Source organism: Heloderma suspectum, chromosome 2 (genome assembly GCF_057233095.1).
Source record: "Heloderma suspectum isolate Gila_16-S chromosome 2, 16-S_ref, whole genome shotgun sequence".
Classification (NCBI taxonomy): Eukaryota; Metazoa; Chordata; class Lepidosauria; order Squamata; family Helodermatidae; genus Heloderma; species Heloderma suspectum.
In genome coordinates, this window is record NC_139459.1 from 323,842,937 (window position 1) to 323,859,927 (window position 16,991).

The window sequence follows — 16,991 nt, forward strand, 5'->3', positions numbered from 1 at the left end:
TGGGTTGTCAAGCATGATGTCTGAATCTGAGTTACTGGGGGATAGACAACTCGGAGCTGGCAATTTTTTCCCCCAGCAACTCAGAAATTCCGATTCACACATCACACTTGCAGCAGGAGTGATCAGGTGGCAGGAGCTAGGATGCTCACCTGCTCCCGCTACATTCACAACGTAAACAAACCTGGGTTGTTGTTAAATGAAAATAGGTCGATGTTTCCTTTTCAGATAAGAGTTGTTATTGTTATTTAACACCTCAAAAACATTTTCTAAGTTCTGTACAGATACTGAAAGTCCCTGCCTGCAGGCTCACAATCTAACAGTCATGATACAAAAGGAAAAAGGAACGGGGAGGGAAGCGGAATGCAAGCACTGGAGCAGCAGCTCCTTCTCTAGTTGAAAAATGGGGCCAGGTTGGTCTCGGTTTTAATAAGTGTTAAGTTGGAATTCTGCAGTAAAGAGACATGGTAGTTTAGTGCGGTTCACTGTCCTCCGCCAACCTAAATGTTTGTATACATGATCTCTTGGACAGGCTTACTCGTTCCTGCCTTGCAAGATTTTTTACCTAATCAAAAGATAAATCAGCAAGTTAGAAGTGAGAGATGCGGGGGGGGGGGGCTGCCCAGTTCCATTTCATCTCTGGCAACTGAATTTACATTTGGGATTGACAACTTCTTCAGTTTGGGGCAGCTTTTGAAATAAGCAAGGTCTACTATGCTCTCATTCCACTCAGCAGAAGGCATGTCTGCCATTTTTTTCCTGCAACCTTGCAAGGTTGTAGGAAAGTTCTGCACCCTTTTTGATATCATAAAGACATACAAAGCATATAGAATAATAGCAGAGATGCTGATAGTGGCAAGTGAAGAAAGCAAAGGGCAATCCTGGAAAAACAGGCTCCACAGAATGCATTTGGTATAAGAGCATAGGCTGCCTGTCCCTGATGTGCTGTATTCTGTATGACACATAGGGTTAGTTGGTAGACTCACATTGATAACTCCTTATGTGGTTGGTAGACTCACATTGATAACTCCTTATGTGGTGGAGGAACTAGTGCACAACCCATTCCCATGCATATAAGGTGGTGTGTGTGTCCTGGACCGATGTGTGAACTTTCCTTTCAGAATTAAAAACAGGGAGAAGATGGTGAGGATTGTGTAAAAAGGCCTACGTATGGTGCACCTGAGTGACATGTTACATTAGACACACAATGATGTGCTCACCCGCTTATCCACCAGTGGGTGACCTGGCCCGTAGAGGTGCCTGGCAGTGACAATTCCAGTAAGCACATGGGAGGGAGGAAGAACATATTTGGATTCCGTGCCTGCATTTAAAAAAAAAAACAGTGCTTGAGGTGAAGCTATTAAGTGAGAATAACAACTGTGACTTTATAGCCTCAGAAAGAACCTTGATATAGCCTTAATTATGTAGCTATTTGTGGGAAACATGCTCATTTTTGTCAAATTGTCTCATATCCCACCCCACCCTGTCTTTTTATAAACCATTTTCTTTAGTTTAAAAATTCAGTAAGGCACTAATAGCAATACTGGGGCCATTTCCAGTAAACCTGTATTTTCAAGGTGCATTTGAAATAACACATTCTAGGATTCTGTTCAAATGTTAGAGAGTTTATACTGTTGTTGTTCAGTCGCTCAGTCATGTCCGACTCTTCGTGACCCCATGGACCATAGCACGCCAGGCCTTCCTGTCCTGCGCTCTCTCCCGGAGTGTGCTCAAGTATAATTATAGACTAGCATTCAGTGGGTAATATTGGTACCATCAGAGGTAGTTACTCTCTGTGCTTGCAGATTTCTATTTAGTAGCTTTTAGTTCTTTACAAAATACATTCCCCTGCCATAGAGTAAATTGCTTTTAGCAGTTCTGGTATATTGAAATAGATCAAGCCTTTAAACTTTATCACAAACTTTAGAGGGCCTTGTTAACATGACAACTAAGCAAGTATAACACTCCAGCAGAAATCTTATTGCCATTCATTCATTGTATTTTATGACACCCTGAAATAATTCTACCTCTGCCCTTCGCCCTCCCACTCTTTTGAAACATTAGAAAGTAGTCGCATAATTACAGCTTGGGGACATGACACGTCCATCCTGACATGCTCCAAAGGTAGCCACAAAGCAAATGCTTCCATGCTGTGTGCACCACGGTGGCGTTAAACAACAGTCGGCTTTATTAAAAACTCCTCTCTTCCCAGAGTGGACAAACAAAGGAATAACTCAGATGTGAAAAGAAAGAAGTTTCACTTGGTGAGATTATTTATAGTTAACCCCTTCAGAAGCAGGAGGCATGTAAGCTAAAAGGAATAGATGGGAATTCTGGTACTGCTAAGCAAGGAAAATCCGCCTTTGTTGAAAAACCTTCCTGCACCCATATCTAGCTCTAGCACTTGGAGGTTTTCAGAACTATCAGGTTTTCAGATGATATTATAATTACCTCCAGTATATTTTTTACTCAGTAACCCTTATGTTATACAAACACACAAATAAAATATGACTCTTTAATCCTAGGTAGCTTAATTCTGTACCTGGGTTCAGGACCTATCCTGAGAGCAACAGAGGCAGCTTAGTCAATGACCAGAAAATATAAGAGTCTGTTTACAAAGATATGAGAATAAATATACACCTCAGATACTAGCTTAGGGATGTGTGAGAAATTCACACATCCATCAAGGTGGTTTGTTGTTGTTTTACAGATTTACCTAATTTGCACCTCTGAAACCTGAATGCAATTTTCAGTTGGATATCCACACTTTTCAGAGCTTGCGATTCATTCTCTAAAACAAAACAAATGTGTTCAACAATATGCACACATTTGGAAAATGCATTTTTACTTATTTATTACAAAAGCCAAGGCTCTTATTTACTTACTTACTTACTTACTTACTTATAAATAAATACATAAATAAATAATAGCCAAAGCCCTCTGGGCAGTTCACAAAAATAAGACCCTAAAATACAACCCAATAAAAATATAAACCCTTTACAAGTTTAAAACAGAATAAAACCACAGTAAAAACCATAGTAAAACTAGCAGCAAGTAATAATCTAAAAACAAAACAACACATCTAAAAACAAAACTCAGATGGACTTCAACGCCCAGGGGAAAAAAGGTCTTCACTTGGCTCCCCCAAGGAAACAATGTAGGCACGTCTCTGAGGAGGGCATTCCACAAATGGGTGGCCACGACTGAAAGTACTCAGCCACCTCACCTCATTCGGCAGGGGCACCTGGTCTAAAGATAATCTTGGGGTCTGGGCAGTTATATAGGGGAGGAGACAATCCTTCAGGTAACCTGGCCCCAAGCCGTTTAGGTCTTTAGAAGTAAATACTGGCACTTTGAATTGGAACTGGAAATGGCCTGGAAACCAGTGCAGATGACAGAGCAGTGTTGTAATATGATCATATCAGCCAGTCCTCAATAACAATGTTAAGGCCCTTTTTTGAACCAGCTGAAGTTTCCAGACTGTTTTCAAAGGTAGTCCCATATAAAATGCATTGCAGGAATCCAGACAAGAGGTTTCCAGAGAAAAGATAATTGTAGCCAGGCTCTCTCTGTCCAGATAGGATCATTATTGGCATATCAACCTATACTGATAAAAGGTGCTTCACACCATTGAGACTATCTGTGCCTTCCGTGACAGTGCTGGATCCAAGAGCGTCCCCCAAAGTATGAACCTTATCCTTTAGGGGAAGTGCATTTTCCTCCAGAATGGATCGAATACCACTCAGCTGGACGGATGAAGCACTCACTAACAGTACCTCCACTTATCTTTATTGATTCACAGTTTATTTGCCCTCATCCAATCCATTACCACACTTAAACACTGATTCAGAAAACCCACTGCCCCACCTGGATTTGATGAAAAGGAGAGAGAGACAGAGAGAGATAGGTGACATCCACATAGTGCTGACACGTCAGCCCAACATTTTCAGATAACCTCCCCCAGCAGTTACATGTAGCTATTGAACAGCATGGGTGAATAAAACAGAGTCCTATGGAACACCATAGCATATAGCTGCTAGTGCACGGAGCAATATTTCTCCAGCAATACCTTCTGAAATTGGCCATCCAGTTAGGAGCAGAACCACTGCAATGTAGTGTCTCCAAACCCCAGCTCAGACAGCCTATCCAGAATGATACTGCAGTTAGGGATGTACAAAATCCCCCACTGTCCAGTCCAGGAGGGGCAATGTGGGGCAATTTGGGCTGCTTGGGGCCCTGCGGAGTCCTCCGGAGCCCTGCTGTGTCCGCTGGAGTTGGCGGAGCGGTTCTCTAGCTTCCTGTAAAATGTGATACGCTAATGGCAGCTGCCATTAGCCTATTGCAGGAAAATTACAGCTGTAAATGGCGTATTTTATGCCATTTACGGCAGTAAAGCACTTACTTTTACCTAAATTGCAGCTTTTTATGGCTGTATTTAGATAAAAGTAGGTGCTGTACGGCCGCAAATGGCATACAATACACCATTAACGGCTGTAACTTTCCTGTGATAATGTAATGGCAGCTGCCATTAGTGTATCGCATTTTATAGGAAGCTGGAGAGCTGCCAAGCAGGAACTCCTCTGGACCCGGAGGTGAGTGCGGCCAATCTACCACGGACTCTGGAGGTCGTTTGAGTGTGTGATGGATTTCTCCAGCATCCCTAATTGCGATCAGCGGTATCGAAAGCTACTTGAGAAGTCCAAGAGAATCAAGAGGGTTGTACTCTACCTGTCCCCCTCTTGGCAAAGGTCATCCCACAAGGCAACCTGTGGGAAATGCACAAAGAGAAATGATTCCCAAATGCACGCAAACACACTTTAGTCAATGGGTGTGCACATCCTAAAGTGTTTAAATGTTTACAAATGTTTACAAATGCATACAGTAATGCACACATTATGAGAAATGTGCACAAATCTCTGTGGGGATGGTTTAAAAAAAAAAAAGAAATTGCAGGCTTCTGCAGAAACAGGACAGAGCAATATTTACCTCAAAAAACTAACGATCTCTACAAGACCAAAAACTGACAGATCCTTCCATCCCTATTAGCTATGATAGCTGCTTTTGTTATTACATTTTTAAATTATAGGATTATTCTCCCAAGATATTCAGTAGGAAACATTGCTACGTGTAAGTAAAAAGTGTAGAGAGAAAGATGTAGGTGTGGCCAGATCAGTCTCAGATCTTCCACATTCTTGTCTTCAAATTACTCCTGTGTCATAAAAACAGACAATGAGAAGCCACCCTTGGTAGTCTGAATAATTGTTCTATCATTGTAAGGACCCAATGTCAGTGCCATAGTTTGACTGTAGTATTTCCTGTGTATTTTACTGCAATGAACAACTATTGTAGAGGTCATGCTTCTTAAACATGGTTTTATAAATCAAATAATTCTTAGAATATTTCTCAGTGAAAGGATCCTTTGCAGGAAAAGTTATAAGCTGAGGCAAATGCGTCTAATATTGAGTTAATAATGCACAATTCAACAACCTGGAGAAAAGATTTGAAAGGCGTTCTCAGCTATTGATAGAAGTTGATGCAGTCGGTACATCTGGATACTTTCAAAGACATCAGCAATATTAACGAATGCTAGTTGGAAAAATGAAATGCACAAGTTGAGCCAGCAGCGCTATCATGTGACTTGCTTCTTGTTGGCACTCATATTGGCCTAGTTCACTCTTGTAGTGCAGTTGCTAAATATACATCAGATGGCAGCTGCTCATCAGTATGATAGCAGACAGAAGTTGATGCTTGACAACCACATGTGGTTTTCCCCTGGTCAAGGCTGTGGAATTCCAATCCACATAGAATGTATATAACTATTTTAAATTACTTCGAAAGAAGTGCATACACTGAATGCTTGTACCCATGATTATTCCTTTCTTTGCCTAGCCTAATGAAAGAGTTAGATTTTGTTGGCTACAACAATCCAGTATTGCAAGGTATAAATCCCAATTTGAATTGAGAGAGAGAGAGAGAGGCTGGAACTCATTACTACTTCATTTTAGGGATTACCTTAAATGTAAATTTATTTACGAAGCAAACTGAATTTTCCTTGATGGGTTGTGTTATTGCTGTTTACATGATATTGCCAATAAAATCAGACTGCCTTTCATAAAGCCTTGTAACAACACACTACTTACTTGCAGGAGTATTTTACACATCAAAAGCTACCAAGCAAAAAAAAAAAGGAAGGTAATTTGTATTTGTAAAGGGGTTTGTTGTGAATATGATTTACGGACAACATTTTTCAATTGTTGTTATGCCCGTTTTGTATAATCAACCCTTGTTCCCCCGTGGGTTATTCACATGCTATTCTATAATAAGAAATTTGGCAGATCTCATCTCTTTAGTGCATCCTTAGTGCCCACCATGAGCTGAGGATCATGTTCTGCCTTGTTTACAGCTGACAGTGTTATTATTCTCATTAGGACTCTGCTTTCTTATCATATTGTTGTGTTGAGCGAGCCTTTTCCTCTCCGTTTGTGTTTCCTGGCAGGGCTTTTCTTCCCTTATTGACAGTTTGTAAAAATATGCATTAATTTGGAGTTTAAAGCATGTATCATGGTGTCTCTTTGCTGTGTTTGCTTGAAGTTGATTAATGATAGAACCTCACTTGGGGTCGTCCTCTGGAGACTTGCCTCACAGGTTCTGCATGTTAACTAGAAAAGCAGAACACACAGTAACCAATGATTAGCCCAGCCTCCAGAAGCTCAGTGGGCTGATAAACCACTGTTTTGCTTTACAGATGCTTATTTCATTTATTTATCTGAAGATTGTATTAATCAAGCTAATGTGTCACTTGAGAGCTTTTCTCTAAATCCCACGAAGAAACTGTAGACAAGGCCTTTTTCTTCCTCATTCTGTTGAAGCTCAGTGTTGTTAGGCATGTGGATTTTTTCATTTTCCTTTTTCAGCCAGGCTAAGAACTGCAATGTGACTTGTATTTGAGACAAAATGAAAGGGGGGGGAGACTCCACAACACAGAAAGGAGGGGGAGAATTTCAAGTGCCTTGGCATCTTTCATCCTTTTTTATGGTTGTATTTGTGCCAAACATCTTCGACATTTGGTTGAAGAGACTGTATTTTCAGGTTCTCAGACACTTTGAAAAGCCGAACTCTAGTTTCCCTAAGATAATAGGTGGTTTTAGTATGCAAGTGAATAGGTGGTTTTAATATAAAAAGGTGGATATCCTTTGAATTGTTTATAGCTCTTTCATACTCAGTTGTTGTTGTTGCTTTAAAGAAGAATTAATCACTCACCAAACCGCCCTTTTTTTCTTCCGTATTTTCACAGGCACCCTGTGCATGTCAAAGAAGAACCATTAGATCCAGATGAAAATGAAGGCCCATTATCCTTAGTGACAACAGCCAATCACAGTCCAGAATTCGATCACGACAGAGATTATGAAGATGAAAATGTAAATGAGGACATTGAATGAATATGTCTTTGGTTGTGATCCTGCAAATGAAGATCACGGGGAGGGAGGAAAAAACATATACTTCAAAATTAGCTGTGAAATCTCTCCCCATTATTGTACAGTCTGGAGGATACACTTGGTCCATTTTGACAGCTATAAAATATGTTAACTCTTAGTGCCATCAAGTATCCCATTTGGGAGTATTTTTGATTTTTCTACTTTTTGTTGAAAAAAACAAAACAAAGGAATTTGTACTCTGTGCATTGGATGGACTTGTTTGGTACTTGGGATTCCCTCTCACAGTCAACATCAGTGTTGTAAATTTGTTCAACCAATTCACTTATCCGCAATTTGGCAGCAGACTTTGGACTGCAATTCTTCCAATTTGGGACACTGAAGACATCAAACTGAGCATGTACACATAAATTGCAGATCAAGCCTTTGCCCAGATTTTAAGGATTCCAACGGACAACATATTTGCACAGTATCGCATGTTGATTATCACTGCCTTTACTTTTTTTTTTGCTTCCATTTGGGATGGGGAAGTCCTTTTTGTGCGCAAGAGCACGCGCGTGTGTATCTGTGTGTGTGTGTGTGTGTGTGTGTGTGTGTGTGTGTATACACTGAAGAGGGGTTAAAAGAAAATTCTCCCAATTTTTTTAGTGTATAGCTTTGATTTCCCCCCAACTTCTCCTACGCCATTTTAAGTTCTGACCTCAGGCCTCAGCCTTTTGAGGCTTAATGTTTTCTGTACTTTTGTGATGAATGTTAATAGGTGTGTTTATTATACAAAGCTGAATGTCCTTTGAATTGTTTGTAGTTCTTTTTCTGCCATTCATTCCAGTTTCCTTCAGATGCCATCATGTTTTCTTTAGCTATAGAAAACATTCCATTTTGGGCTATATGTCCCCCCGCCCTTGGAAAAGGTTCTTAAATGCTGCTGTAACATGTGCAAAATTACCTTCCAACAGAAAAAAAAGCAGTACTGCAAGAGTGAGAATGAAAGGCAAAACCAGCATAGAAATGGTGTAGAATGTGGTTCAAAATTCACTCCACAGAGCAGTATATGTTTGTCATCATTGCTTGGAGTTTTTTCCCCCCTGGATTTTATTTTTTTATCCTATTTTTTTGCTGTAATGGTGAATATTTAGAAACACAAAATAACACAGCACCAGGAAAAAAAGAACATCCACTATCCAGTGGAATTTATGTAAAAAATGAGTATCACAATATAAGTCTCTTAGCTCAGAAAGCTATCCGATGCTTTTGAAATGCCTAAAAAAAACTTCTGTATCTATACGTATATTTGACTCATATTTGGAAATAGGCATTATAGAGCATTGTACATGGTGATTTTTCCAAGTTAAAGGGTTTGAGGTTTGATTGGCGGTATCCATCAGCTTGAATATAATTCAGATTTTGGATTCAACTTGTTGGGAAGTCAGTAAGGCCCACTAGTCATAAAGTGTTAATAATTTTAACTGGGCAAATTCTCTTACTGCAGTTAAGATCATTACGTAATATCACACCGGCCAGTATCAAAACCTAACAATTTGAAACCTGTGGGTGAATTAGCACTGTTGCAAATTGCAGTGTTCTTCAGAGCAGATGTGGGCAGATAGCTGCTGTTAAAATGTCGGTACCCCTCTCTAGACATCTAAACACTTTCATTCTCCAGCCACTTCTCCATAACTCGCTTATTTATGTTGGACTATAGCTTTTTAATTTCAAAAGCCTTTCTGATCTTAATTTATATTCTACTCTGTACCCTTCCCCCCTAACGTTACCAAAGATATTACACAAAGGTAAATTATGTTCTTTGTTATATGCTTTATCGTATGAAGCCAAATATCCTCTTATTGTTGATCAAAGGAGGTGAAAGAATTTAGAAGCAAATGTCAAGATATGGGCTACGGCTAACCTGAGAAGGAAAACTGCTCCTTTATTAGAGTATAATTTAGAAGACCAAGTAGATGGCTGAACCAAAGTTGTTGTTGTTGTTGTTGTTGTTTTAATTTGTGTTTCTTTACAGTGACCAAATGAATTTCTGTAAAGAGAGAACTTTTTAGGCTAAAGCTAGGGAACAGTATTAAGTGGAGGAGCATATAAGGGCAGCATTTCATCATGAGAAAGTAGGAAGGTAATCTGTTTTGCAAAAAAAAGAAAAGAGCATCCTGTGAAGGAGGCAGTTACATAATATACAGCTCTCGCAACTTAAACTGATCCATGTAATAGTATCATAAGAAACTGTTTTTATGCTTTCATTTGGTATTTGGCCTTATAAATCCTGTCCCCTTTTGTTAAAAGCTAATGCCAGGGCAATTTCTTTTAAATTTGGCTTATCTGTGCACAAGATTTTAGAATGATTGTGATTGTTGCTGTGTTGGGGTGTTTTCCCCTTTGATTTTTGGTCAGCATCTTTCATATAGAATAACACTCCTATCCCCTTATAAGCTTTGGTACCATTCAAGTCAATGGGAGATTTGCCATTAACTTCAACGGGATGCAAATTGCATTATTATTATATTTTATTTCATTGACAGTGAAATATATAAAAGCTCAAGATTTTTTTTCTTCCCTAATTTTTTTTTAAGGGGGGCAGTTTGTGGTCATTTGAAACATTTTGAAACAAACCGTATTCAGGCAGCTCCATGATGTGCAGGAGATAGCCAGATGAGCTCACAAGAAGCTATCTATCCCTGTGCTTCAGAACTGAGTGGTTTTGCTGGTTAGCTTGGTATTCAAAAAGGGGATAAAAACCTGGTAGATTAGTTCATTCTCAGCATGTGTAGCTAGACATGAGTAAAGATAACAGCATGAGAAACTGTTAGTACGCATACCTCAGTTCAAACTGTTAGGGAATGAGTAAATAAAAAAATTAAAACTACATTTCACTCAGTTGCACTTAGTTGTATGTCTTGCATGCATAGTCTAAAGACTGTAGCAAAATAATAAAAGAGAAAAGGAAATAAAAAAATTAGAGTTACCATAACTTGCAGGTATCGCTGCCCTGCAGAAGAACCAAGAGAAAAATCTCAGGCTTTACATCAAGCAAACTTCACTATTTTTTACAAATTTCTGATTCTGTGTCCCTTTGGATAATAACAATTGTTCCTATAGGGTGGGGTTTATTATGTTGTACATATATAGCCCAATGTGTCTCTGTGATCTTTTTGTCTTTTGGGGGGTGGAGGGTTGGGTGGCAGGGGAAGGAAATGGGTGGGGGGGCAGAAGGTCCTTTAAAAAAAAAAAAACCATTCCTAAAAAGGAATAAATGCATACCTGTTTGTCAAAACACCTTTTGCTTTTTGTGCAACTGCTTTATATTAACTATACTTTAAAAAAATGCTTTGAAAAAAATCCTACTGTATCTAATGGAATTGCAGAATATGCTGCACATGTATTTTATTTAGTTATCCTCGCTTTAAGACTATTGGATGACATTTGCTGACATGTGGGAGAAAATCCCAAACTCTTTGTTTTGGTTTTGGCAGATTTTTTTTTCCTTTTGGCTTCTAAAATGTAACATAGTTGACAGATTATACCCTCCCCCCCGCCCCGCCCCCCCACCCCAGTTACGGATCAAATAATTTTTGTACAGTTTTGTTGTTGTTATGCTGTTTCGTTTTGTTTTTCTGTTTTTAAATACTTCCCCCGCCCCTTCTGTTATCCGTACCACTGCCTATTTCTGGCTGTCTTAAGGAAAAAAGAAAAAAAAGTTTCAAAAAATGTTTTCTCCTGCTGCAGTAAATACTTTGCATGATGAATTCCAAGGTCACACTTTCAAAGTTTATCAGTGAAGTAGTGATTAATAATGGAGAGTGTCAAAATTATTGAACTTTTGTATAAAAAAAATACTTTACAAGGTGCCAAGATGTAAAGACAATTTGTTACATGTTTTGTTTTTTCTTTTCTTTTCTCTCAAAGAAAAGCGTACATTATGAAAGTAGTACCATGTATCAGGTAAACCACTGTCGGGAATGAGTCAAAGCCTATCTTTTCCACCCACACAGCACTCCACAAACTCCACTGGGCCCTCTTTCCTTCCCCTGCTGAACATATGGTCAGTGCTGTCACCTCTGATCGCTGTTGCGGTGCAGGAGAGGGGAAGGGAAGGGTCTTCCTCACCAGGTGGACTCCAGTGTAGCTGCAAACATGCAGCCTTCTGCTGCACTTGCAGATCTCTAGAAGGCAGTGAAAACCCTACCTGCAGCCCCAAGGCCTGGATGCGGTGAATCCTCCAAAACAACCTCTTGCACCTACAATTGGAGAAATTCACAACCAGAAACCTGTTTTTGTGCAAAGATCATCCACCTCTTCTTTGGATCCAGACAACACGGTTCAAATACTTAAAATCTACTGGATTTCTACATTTGATCAGAAGCAGAAGAAAAGGGGAAGGAGAGAATCAAGGCTTATGTTTAAAATAATAAAAATAATAATAATTCCCCCTTAAGGAGAATCCAACCATAATGCCCATGATGAGATATCAGGGGTGGGAGAAGTAACGGGGAGGGGTATGATTCTAGGAATAATTCAGATCATTAGATATTTTATATATATATAAAATATATATCAAAGATTAAAAAAATAATTTTGAACTATTGTAGTTTTCAGAATGCTGACAAGCTACTTTCCTTATAGCATGGAGAATGTTTTAAACTCTTTTGGAGAGCTTTTAGTACCATTTGGTTAACATACTTAATGGAGTTTTTAAGATGTTGCAGAAATAATTTCTCATTCTAAGTCTTGAGATTTACATTTGCAGATCTGCTCTACATTTTTAAAACAAGCCCGGAGTAGGTAACAACATTTCTTTCCCATAAGCCTTGATGGAAATGGTACAGTCCAGACTGTTAGCATGGTGCTTCATATGTATGTGCTGCCGGTAATGAGATTCTCCTTATTTTATTTTTAGGCATACAAAAAACTCATTCCTTACATCAACTGTAATTCCATCATTCCATGTCTGTTGATGCAGACAATAAAATGTTGTGTAGTCAGTACTTACTACTGACATTATAGCATTCTCTAATGCAATAAAAGTGCTGGTTGTTCACACTGGTGATACATGTTGCCATGGGCTAAGTGTTTTTGCTTTCCCTGTATGCTGGTGCTGCATTTAAATCCACCATACATACAGCTGGTCCTACATGTGGAAGAACAGGTGCCTTGCAAATATTCAAAGCCTTGCTGAAGACAGAGGAGAAATTTTGAAGCGAGCTGTTGCCCTTCATCTTTACATGTGTATGAAAAGAATGCAGCAGGTAAAGATGCAAGATGTAACTGCATAGACCTGATTCCCACACACACACACTATTAGAGAAAATATGCACATTTACTTCGTAGCAAGTCCCACTGAATTCAGTGGGACTTACTTCTGAGTAGACATGCATAAGATGGCACTGTTACTGTTGTAAATACCAATTAGGAATCTATTGAAGGTCTCTTAAAATTTTACCCTAGAGAATGAAAACGTGTGACGTAAAGGCCCAGTATTTAAACCTCAATTATCCCAAAATGCTTACTATCACTGTTGCGCATTCAAGCGTTGAAGTGATGATGAGATAAATATGAACCGGGGGGTGGGGGTGAGAGTGAATAACTAAGGGCCTCTTCCAGCAACATGACTCCCCCACGTGATAATTGGGTCACATGGGAGGACTGGCTCCCAAGCTGCTAAACGTGGAGGGACGGGAGGCTCCAGCATGTCTTCACTGACACATCTGTGTTGGCAGGATCCTTGGTGGTCTCATCAACAGATAATTCCTGATGTTATTGTTTCTGTGAAACGTAAGATGTTATTGCAGCCCAAGATATTCTAAATCCACCAACTTGGATCCAAAGACGTGTGAGTGGAAAAAGTTCACTCATTTGCTTTCTATAGGCTATAGCGTTAGCAGAAGACTTTGTGGAATGAAGGATCTGGGGCTGTATCATGGTACACAAAACAATGCATGATCTGGGCTGTGGTGTGTTAAGTGTAGTGCGTTTAGACACGTGCTGTATTGCTGAGGGGACCAAGTTTGTTTTAGAGATGTTCCCCATTGCAATGCAAGCTCTAATGGCTGAACATAAACAGTTCCTTGTTGCGATGCTCCATTTAAACTACTACAAGTTAAAAGCTAGGGAAACCAGATGGAAATAGCAGATCTTGCGCAAACAGTTGCGCAACAGTTTGCAGTAGTGGAAGTTCATCTCTGGATATCAGTTTGCTCTTCACACAACGGCCCTCCTTTCAAAGCTAAAGAGGTTTTCTACTTGCAGAAGGGCACCTTGGATCCAAGCTACTATGTACATGCCAAGCCAATGTTACCCTATGCAAATAGGGCCCCCCCCCACCCTGTTATCTGAACTTCTGATTATCTGCTGCTTCTTCTGAGTCTTCCACAGACCATTCAAATTAATGAGGTTGTGGAGTCATGCTGTGTGCTCACAGCAGTTCCATTGATTTCAGTACCATTGGTCTTTGGTATAAAACAGTCGAACCTAAACAATAAGATCCTGAATTACCCAGCTCCTCACACACAGAGTGCAGGTGCTCAGAAAATCCCATGGCCAGCATAACCAAGCCATTCTTAAGGAGTTTTAGAGCATCATCCTTCTAAATTTAAGGAGGGAGTATGATCCTCCCACTTTTTCTCTTGAGTAAGCATAAGCTTATTTTCTACATCAAGGAAAATAAAAATGTTTAATAACTAGCATTAGCAAGAACTAAAATTTCAGAGAAAAGCATTTTCATGAATAATTCATTCAGATTTCACATCTGCAAGATTAGTCATCCAAATAAAATGCTAATGTCAAAAACACGCACCGTCTATAATATTCTCATCAAGCAATCTTTTTGCATATAATGATAAATGCTTGAATTAGTAGAAATGATTTTATAAAAAATATTCTATCATAACATTAAATGGATGGGGAAAGTATGTTAATTCATGTCAATAGTGTATATTGAATTGTTATTGATTTTTTTGATCAGCTGATGCAACAGTGGTGTTATCAGCAAAAATTAATAGGTAATGTGCCTTTATGACTTAAAAAAATACTAGAAAGCCCTTCTAGGTTTTTTATTTAAATAAGCAATTAGCTACTCAAATTCACTGATCATATATTTTGCATTATGGATTTCTACAGGGAAAATACTAAATTTCTTTCAGCTGCCAATTTTAATATTGCCATTAAACTACTTACATTTGTCTATAGAAATAAAACATAGGGTAAAATCCAACATAAGTCCTACTTAGAGTAGACCCACTGAAATGAATAGGGCTTCAGTTAGTCATGACTAATTTCAATACCATTCATTTCAATGGGTCTACTCTAAACAATGCTACAATGTTTATGGTAGCTTCCAAACCTCAGTCCTGGGCTTGGCTTGCAACCCCTGGGTAAGGGTGTAGTCTTTAGGGAAAGGAATTGCAGCTCATTGGTAGAACACATATTTTGCATGCAGGAGGCCCAAGATTCAGTCCCTGGCGAAAAAAGGATGAGGTAGCTGGGGATGTGAAAGACCTTTAACTGAGACCGCTGCCAGTCAGAGCAGATTATACTGAGCTAGATGGACTAATAGTCTGACATAGTATATCCTGTGTTCCTAAGTAGACTATATCATTTCGGTAGAATACGGACTTCTATGTTCTGTGTAGCATCTAAAGTGAGGAGACTTAACAGAGGTGTTTTTTTTTACTCTTTTTGCCGCCATCACTGCCGCTTTCACAGCAGTAATAGCGGGAGGAGCAGCACCATGTCTCCCTTCATAACCGCCTCTACAGAATGTCAACTATTGCGTGGAGGTGGCGGAGGGGGTTGCCACTGGGGGCTGCACTTCCCCCACCCCAGAGAACCCCCCTTGGCATGATGTTATGTGGTGATATAACATCACACAGAGGCAGGGCCGGCCTTAAGGGTGGGCAAGCTGGGCAGTCAGTGGCTGTGTGTTTTTGAATGTACTGTCTGCAGTGAGCTAAGGTGGCAAACAGCAAGTGCCTGTGACCTTTTTTTCAAGCTCCTACAGGTTGTTTGAGTACTAACTACAGAAATGTTCTTCCTTCAATTAGCTTCAGAGTATGCTTTTTCAATTTCTATTTTGATGTCATTTGCACTAGGTAAAAATCAGCGGAACTCCATTCTGCTTTGAGGCAACGTTACTGAGCACTTAGCACTTCAAATACTGTAAATGCTCAGCATTATATAAATAATAAAGCTGTAAGAAGTACTTGAAAGGTCACAGAGAAGAAGGCCAGGATCTCTTCTTGATCATCCCAGAGTGCAGGACGCGGAATAATGGGCTCAAATTACAGGAAGCCAGATTCCGGCTGAACATCAGGAAAAACTTCCTGACTGTTAGAGCAATACGACAATGGAACCAATGACCTAGGGAGGTGGTGGGCTCTCCCACACTGGAGGCATTCAAGATGAGGCTGGACAGCCATCTGTCAGGGATGCTTTGACTTGGATTCCTGCATTGAGCAGGGGGTTGGAATAGATGGCCTTGTAGGCCCCTTCCAACCCTACTATTCTATGATTCTATGATTCTAGGTCAGCTGGAAGCACATCTATCATTCTGCATTATCCTAGGGCAAGGAGGAACCGCAAGCAAGAATTCTCCAATGTAGTCTGCACATGCAGTCATTCTTGCATGTGGCCCCAGCTTTGTACACACATGTACAAAGGACCCCCAACATCACACCTGCATCAGACCCCATAAACCCTCTCAGTGGTCCTGCAAAGCTGACCATGGGGAGGGGGGGCACCAAAGGCACTCTTCGCCCAGGGTTCTGGAGGGAAGTGGCAGCTGCTGATGGGAGTTTCATGCTGCCAGGTGTAAATCCCTCCCACCCTGCAAACCTGTCCAGATTTCTCCATCTGTGAACAGGTCTGCAAAATGGTGGGTACCATTTCTGCTCAGTCCTAAATGAGCATCCTCTTAAATATAGGCCAGAAGTCAAATAGCTCCTTCAGCTATTTATTTAATAAGACTTAAATGATGCCCTTCAGTACAGCTATTATCTGGGCAGGGTCCAGTGAAGAGTTTCAGAATAGCAGCTACTGTAGCATTACTGAAGCTAAGTATGTGTGAATCTGAACATCAGTCGGGATAGGGTACCACTGGGAACTCTCATGTGGAGGCAGGCTCTAGATATAATAGTTTAAAAATATTTGTTTACAACATTTCTATACCGCTCCCCATCTAAACAGATGCTGGAGCGGTGAACACAAGAAGTACAATAGTAAAAAAGATAAAAGATTAACCCAGCATATTAAAATTAGTAAAAATAGTATCTTAAATCAGGGCTGCTCGTAATAAGGATAACAGAATAATGATAACATAGTAAGGATATAGCAACAAAAGATAATACATAAAACTGCGAATAAAACTATCAACAATAAAAATGTCATCATGAATAAATAGCTAAAGGTCTGGGGAAATAAAAAGGTCTTCACCTGGAACTGACAAGATAACAGACTAGGCACAATTGTGCCTCCCTATGGAGGGAGCTCTTGTAGGGACTGCGGTGGCTTAGTGGTTAAGACGCTGAACTGCAGACCGGAAGGTCGGCAGGACAGCAGTTC

At 39.9% G+C, this 16,991-nt stretch overlaps 1 protein-coding gene across 49 annotated transcripts in view; it reads left to right on the forward strand.

Annotated features, from left to right (window-relative positions):
• FOXP1 (forkhead box P1) overlaps positions 1-16,667 on the forward strand; it is a 724,900-nt gene extending 708,233 nt beyond the window's left edge. For 24 of the 49 annotated variants that reach the window (XM_084840356.1, XM_084840387.1, XM_084840388.1 and 21 more), the window contains one exon: positions 7,292-16,663. In XM_084840356.1, coding sequence (XP_084696482.1) covers positions 7,292-7,436 — 145 coding nt within the window. In that variant the 3' untranslated portion in view covers positions 7,437-16,663. Of the gene's footprint in view, positions 1-7,291 lie in introns of all 49 variants that reach the window. The other 25 variants (XM_084840360.1, XM_084840382.1, XM_084840383.1 and 22 more) reach the window with 4 other exon arrangements.
• Positions 16,668-16,991: the final 324 nt, after the last annotated feature.